This window comes from Eurytemora carolleeae, unplaced genomic scaffold (assembly GCF_000591075.1).
Source record: "Eurytemora carolleeae unplaced genomic scaffold, Eaff_2.0 scaffold192, whole genome shotgun sequence".
Lineage (NCBI taxonomy): Eukaryota > Metazoa > Arthropoda > Copepoda > Calanoida > Temoridae > Eurytemora > Eurytemora carolleeae.
In genome coordinates this window covers 374,706-381,838 of record NW_019396100.1, presented here as the reverse complement: position 1 = coordinate 381,838, position 7,133 = coordinate 374,706, and the positions used below count along the sequence as shown (strand labels likewise).

Genomic DNA, 7,133 nt, shown 5'->3' with positions numbered 1-7,133 from the left:
TAGCTACGGGCCTGGACCCAAGGGACGTAAAATAGCATAACGTCCCTCTGTTGGGGGAATCATAGGTCGGTATTTTTCGTCAAAAGACGGTAAAACAATTTATTTTAAAACGTTTAGTTGATTCTTCTCTTGATTTAGTTGATCCTTCTCTTGATTTAGTTGATCCTTCTCTTGATTTAGTTGATCCTTCTCTTAAAAAGTTTCCTGCAACTTGTTTTCCTGCAGATACAAAACTAATTTTTTGGTCAAATCAGCCTATTCTCTGGGAAGAAAGGATTTTTAAAGTTTTAAAATGTGTAAATATTGTATTGTGTCTGTATGTGCGCACTTTGCAGTGTCAGCATAAGAGGGGGGAATGGGGCCATTTAATTTCCCCCCTCCCACCCTCAGCTTGTCATGTTTTGGACACATTCTGTATAAAATCCAAAAAGGGGGGGGGGCATTTTTTCCTGGGAGGGTGATAAAAATATCGTGACCGTCCCAGTAGTCACTTGGTAATTCTTGATAAATCATAATAGTTTTACTTTCATCAATCCGATAGTTTTAAAGTTTAAATAACCACTGTAAGTAATAGAATATGATTCTTTTCTATCTTAAGAATTAAGTTTATTATGATTTTAAAATTGAAGCACATTTTAGTTTTTAGTCACAAAAAACAAAACCATCGAAATTATTTGATATAAAAGTTTTTTTTCTAGACTGAGATATCCTTGACCTTAACTTGCCATCCTGTCCTTCTATAATCTATATACTCTGCTTGTCTGTCTGCTTGTTTGGGTGTTTGTTTGTTTGTATCCCATAAACGTCAAAATGTTCAATGTCCATTAAGCCATCTTTTGCCCAAAAAAAAGTTTCAGCTATAATGCTCAATCTTCATATATCTAAATGTGAAAAGTCCGCTAGTTCTTTCACATGTAAACTTTTGTTTGGTAGTGCAGGTAGGTGAAGGAGAGAAGAGAGAGGAAGGAAGGAGTTCCTCTAAATACAGTTTAAAGGATATGTTTCATCCAACCCTTCGCTACATCAGGGAACCCAGTCTAAAATATAAAATAAATAAATCTGAATTGATGAAAATCTGTATTTAGTATATATAAAAATTAGAGCATTTGTCAAAATTATTTTTATTTATGCACAAAGAGATTCGTTTTGTTTTCATTATTTTATCATTTGAACAATCCCATTATCTTTGCAACTAATGTGACCTTAGATATTTTTCATAATAATATAAGTTTTAAATATCAGAAATATACAACATCAGGTTGCAAAGATATATAGAAATTTGAGAATGAGACAAAGGCTCAATTCCTTTCCTTCGGATATGATTTCTCAAAACAGAATTGCTGGAATTACGCAGTTGTTCGAAAATGAATGATTATGACATCCATCAAACATTATATTCGATCATTTTACTATACCCATCCGCCCTTTTTATTTGTTTCCAATAAATTGTTAACAATAACTATGGTAAATTTTCCATAACTGCATTTTTAGCAATCATAAAATTTAAATCATGTCTGGAGCCGCAAATTCACATAATTAGTATTGAAAAATGTATAAATATACGGCTGGGTGTCTTTTTAGTATTATTCTGATGATATGTTGGCCTATTGTTACTCTTGGTGAGTTATTTGAAAATAATTTATAAAGATTTTTTACCGAGGTTATCTATAGAAATATAAAGTTGTAATCTCTGTTCGTCTGTTGGTTTTTCCGGTCATAACTCAGGAACCTCTGGATCGATTTGCCTCAATTTTTTATTGGGTAACTCGGGAGACCCACAGGAATGTTCTTAGCTTGGTTTTGAGTGGGTCGTCTTTAAAAGCGAAAATTTAGTCCCGTTAAAATGGTTCAAATGCGGGTAAACGGCGGGAGTAAATTTTAGAAACCTGGGCAGCGCTGGGTTCCATATAGAGGATGATGTACGCTAATCCTTTATTAATTGAACAGGCCCTGTAATCCACTTTAAAATGTGAGATCGGAGCTGAAAACTTTAGAATGGGATATCCTTAATCCCGATCGGTCAATTAATCTGGAGACAAGAGGAGAACAAGCATTATTTGATCTCGAGATTAAGAAAAAGAGTGGATCAAGCCTTAATCCCGATATCCACCATTCAAAAGTTCCCAGCTCAGAACTTTTGTGTGGATATTGTTAATCATGGGCCGAATCTCGATATCCAATGTAGGAACTTTGAGGATCAATGCTTCATCCCTCAATAAAGGGTGTGACCATCGCAGTATATCGAAAAGGAATTAAATTTATCTGTAGATCTGCTAAAGATTGAGATCAATGCTTGATCCCAAGGTTTAAAATACAAAAGTTCCAATCTCTGCTCTAATACGTGTGACAAACTCTATCCCTCTGTCCGTAGCTATAGCTCTATAAATCCTTAATTAAATGGTTTTAAGGTTACTATGGTATAACCTTCTCCATGGCTAACCTAAACGATGATACTTTTGTAAGGTAAAGCTATATTTTTAATACTCAATTTTCAATATCAAAAGCATTGTTTTTTAAATAAATAATAATTATCAAACATACTTTAAAAGAATATGTAACTTGATAGTTATAACTCATTAACCTGACTTTTTACAAGAAGAACAATTTATCTTATTGCAATGCAATATATCAGCAGGGGCATGTTCAAGAATTTTAAGTGATTTTAGTTTGAGTTGAGAGTTCAATTCATTCATTAGTCAAATTCCAAAGTTTTCTATGGTTTGTTTGAATTTTCTATATTTTAGTTTTATTGTGAGTTCTCTGGTCGAGATACCAGCATACATTGTGGTAACTTTGTTTATGGATGTTTGGGGACGGAAACCTCTCTTTTCCCTCTCTCTAATCAGCTCAGGTTTGGTTTAACTCCGGGACTAAACTGAACAGAATAAAATTATCAAATTATGGAATTAGATAAACTAGGCCAATATCTTTTCAACTTTAACAATTTATTTTAATTAAATTTTACAATATCAATAAATATTTATATGATATCAGATGGAAATATTTTGAGATTTCTATATTTCTTGTTCTTCATTTTCTTCTTGTTCGTACATCTTTCAATCATATTTCGCCTAATTTTGAAAATATTACACAAGAAAAAACTATTTTTAAAGGTTCTTGATTTTTTTTAAACCCTGTATTTAATGGTTGGTTTTAACGAGAAAAATTTCGAAAAATGATCTGAACCCTGTAATTAATTTAACTAGTTAAGAATCTTGCTTTCTTTTCTTGGCACTCTATATTGAATTGTTTACTCTTGAGTTGCATCTGACTATTGATACTATCTTACCTTATCTCTGAGTCATTCTGTCAGGTCTCTGTTCACATCTTCTTCACCTGAACTCCCAACCTGTACTTTATTTTGGCTAAAGATTAAGGGAGATTTCTCCTCTACTTAGACCTGTACGGTCCTCCCATGTACTCTTAAGGAGCTGTAATCCTGCTCCTTCCGGTCGACCAGCCTGCCTAGTTGGTTGAATTTGAAAGGCACCAAATTCAAATATCTCAGAGATAAAGTTCATATTATCAACTCTCTAAAATTAATTCAAGAGATTGAGCAAAAAAAACAAATTCTTAATATTTTCTAGGGGCAAGGTGGGGAAAGCGATTTTTTCACCCCCTCACCCTCCCCGGTGGGGGGAGGGGGAAAAGTCTTCCAAGCCCCCATCTCTAATATCAAGAGATTTCCCTTCCAATTTTTTCTGTTCAATTTTCTTTTTTCTTCTTTATTCTTGTTTCTTGTTTCTACACTTTGAGGCCTCTCCAAATTGTTCTTTTGACATCGAGTTGTGGATCAGGTAAAAGAGAAATAAAAAGGTTTGTAGGAGGAAGGGTATAAGGAATTGCTCCCTACTGTCCTCTGTGTTATAGTCTTTCCAACTTCAGGGGAATTTTAAGGAAACCTGAAAGCCCCATTGAGAGGAATCTTCCACAGCAGTCCGGTATCGTTGTGCATGGCTTGTATACCCATCAGGGGTTAAACTTCTTCTTTCAGTTACAACAAGCTGGAGATGAAGTCTTGTTTTATTCTATGTTCATTCCTTACTTCCCCTGTAGGATATGAGATGTGCAACTAAATACAGCGATCCCTCAAACTGTAAAGCTGGGACTGCTGTAAGCGAGGTCTGTTCTCTTCTGAGGGCGGTAAGCAACTGATTTTCGCGTATATCTTTATTTCATCAGTTTTTGAAATGAATACATTAAAATACTCGGTTAATATATTTCTCTGAATCCAGGAGCTCTCTGTATTGGTTGTGGATTACTTGAAGAAGGAACAACCAAGTAAATAGATTAATAAAAAAATATATCAGAAATTAGAATAAATATTGTCTCAAATGTTGACCCTGTTGTGTATTGTTTTAGCAAAAAATACTTTGTTGAGTGTTTGAAAAAGAAAAGTCATTAAATTCGAATCTACGTATTCTAAATTCGAATCTACATATTCTAAATTCGATTCTACATGTTCTAAATTCTGATCTACATATTCTAAATTCGATTCTAAATATCGAGGAATTAGACAAAAATTTACCTAAATTCAAAGGAACTGATAAGTGGCTTCAATTCGTAATTTTCTAATTCTTTTATCTTTTCAACCTGACGTTCTAGACCTTTGATATCTCTTAAACAAGACTACATAACTTCATAGTTTTAAATATTAAGGGTCTACGACACCGGGTGGCAAAGATATATGGATTCGACAATTACGATTTGAGGCGAGGCTTAAGTTTCTTTATTAATATAAGAGCTCATCTTAGCACTTTTTCTCCAGGACGGTTTTAGCGATGTTTGGTAAATTCTTCGCCTCGTCCAGTTTTGCTCTAGTGTACATGTTCACAGCTGAACTGTTCCCTACAACTATCCGTTCCTCAGCAGTAGGAATATGTTCCTTGATGGCCAGGATTGGAGGAATATCAGCTCCGCAGATAGCGATTGCACTACCTAAGGTAATCACTCGTTCTCAGCTGTCAGGGGTGCATGAAGATTGGAGGGGGTGAGTCCCCCCCCCCGGACAAATTCCACGCGCAGTCCCCGGCTATTAATTTACAAATTATGAAATTCATACATATTGAAATTAATACATAAAGAAAGTTTAAAAATATTTAATGCACTGAAAACCAGATACTTGAAAATCCCAGTCATACCAATGTTGTACTTTTAATGAAATATTGAAGTATAGCCAATCATAGGGCGAAATTAATCCCAATATTGTACGAGGATAGGGTTGGACCAGCACGAATTTAGTAGAGCTTTCATAATCCTTGATATTCTGAGATGACAGTGAACAATGCTTGGGTTGGGAGGGACACATGGTGCCAAGTACAAAAATATGCAGTATGTCCCACGATACAGAACAATTTCAAGACAAGAACAAATTAAAGACAAGATATTCATAAAGTGGTTTAGACAGACATATCGTTATTAAACTCCCTTTAAAGAATATTTTTTATAAAATAAAGGACTGTTCACTCTTTAACTAAAAATGCTTATTTAATATCGGAGTTGACCGTCTGATAATTGCCATGTTTTCCTAATTACAGTGATTACACACCAGGAACCTTTATTTATTTCAGAACTTTAGTTCTACTTTTCAAATTACAAAGTTTGTGATAATACAGATAACTATTAAAAATTAATTTGTGGCCTGGACCCGCCTAACCAGAGTAGGTTGTCCGTTGTTTTAATTTGTTGGACCATAATTTGGATCGCGTACTCAGCAACAGGGTTTTATCCGAGGGTAAAACTAACATTTTTATCCAAATTATGTAAATTAACTAAAGGGGGAAGAAGATAGTAAAAACAAATTAATTTACAAAGTTTATCCAAATTATGTAAATTAAGTGCAGGAGGAAGAAGATAGTAAAAAAAAATTAATTTACAAAGTTTATCCAAATTATGTAAATTAAGTACAGGAGAAAGAAGATTGTAAAAGAAAATTAATTTACAAAGTTTATCCAAATTATGTAAATTAAGTACAGGAGGAAGAAGATAGTAAAAACAAATTAATTTACAAAGTTTATCCAAATTTATTTTTACATATTTAACTTGCATGACTATATATCTAGATTTTGGCGACTTTTCGTTTAAATTTTTTTGCGAATTTTGTTTCTTTGAGCTCTAATTCCAATCAAAATGCTTGTAGGTGACAAGTGATGCAGCTCCCTTCTATGTAATGGGAGGTTGCTCTATATTTGGAGGAGTTCTATCTCTGCTTCTCCCGGAGACACTTGGAACCAATCTTCCGGAGACCTTTGAGGATGTGGAAAACATCAAGAAGAACGCTAAACCCATCTGGAAATGTGTCAGCTATGCCAAAGCTGAATAATAAATTTTTAAAATTTTGAATTTTAGATTTTCGGAAATATTGACGAAAAATCGAAAATGAAACGATAGTTTTTATAAAACTCGTCTTTTCATTATCGATCGTTACCAACGAACGATCGTTTTTTCTAAAGCGATCGTTTTTTAAAAACAATCGTATAAAAAAATGGTTGCAAATCGTTTTTACAAAAACATCAAAAACGATCGTCATTCGTTTTCAATAAGTTAAAACGAGTGGGTCGATTTTAAAAACGATCGTTTTTTTCCAAAAACGAAACAATCGTTTTTGGAAACGATTGAAAAACGAAACAAAAAACGATTGTCTACAAAAACGATTTACAACCCTAAATTGTCAGAGATAAAGAGATAAGTGATACATGGATAAAGATGTAAGTAGTACAGGTTAAATTTACTACCGGTGAAGTTTGGTTTAGGCTGATAGGGATACAGTGCATCAGTTTGATATTCAAATGCATAAATCAATCAAAAAATATGCTTTTCACACCTTAGAAAAAATTCTATATTGTAAAACTAAAAAAATTTAGAACAGAAAACATCTCCCCAAAAACTAAAAAAGGATACAAAAGTCAAAAGAATGAAAGGAAAGAATGAATAAATAATTTATTGTGGAAAACATCAAGAAGAACGCTAAACCCATCTGGAAATGCGTCAGCTATGCCAAAGCTAAATAATAAATTTTTAAAATTTAGAATTTTAGATTTTCGGAAATTTTCTTTTGAAAATATAGAATTGTTTTTTTCTCATCATTGAATTAATTTTCTGATAATATTGTGTTAATAAATAATGGAGAAAAT

At 33.3% G+C, this 7,133-nt stretch overlaps 1 protein-coding gene across 1 annotated transcript; it reads left to right on the top strand.

The window, feature by feature from the left end:
- The first annotated feature begins 932 nt into the window (after positions 1–932).
- Positions 933–6,342, top strand: LOC111694940 (organic cation transporter protein). The gene is made up of 7 exons (XM_023464019.1): positions 933–1,027; positions 1,582–1,619; positions 2,409–2,463; positions 2,745–2,851; positions 4,236–4,281; positions 4,769–4,943; positions 6,140–6,342. The coding sequence occupies exons 1-7, from the start codon at positions 999–1,001 to the stop codon at positions 6,320–6,322; spliced, it is 633 nt and encodes a 210-aa protein (XP_023319787.1). The 5' UTR covers positions 933–998; the 3' UTR covers positions 6,323–6,342.
- Positions 6,343–7,133: the final 791 nt, after the last annotated feature.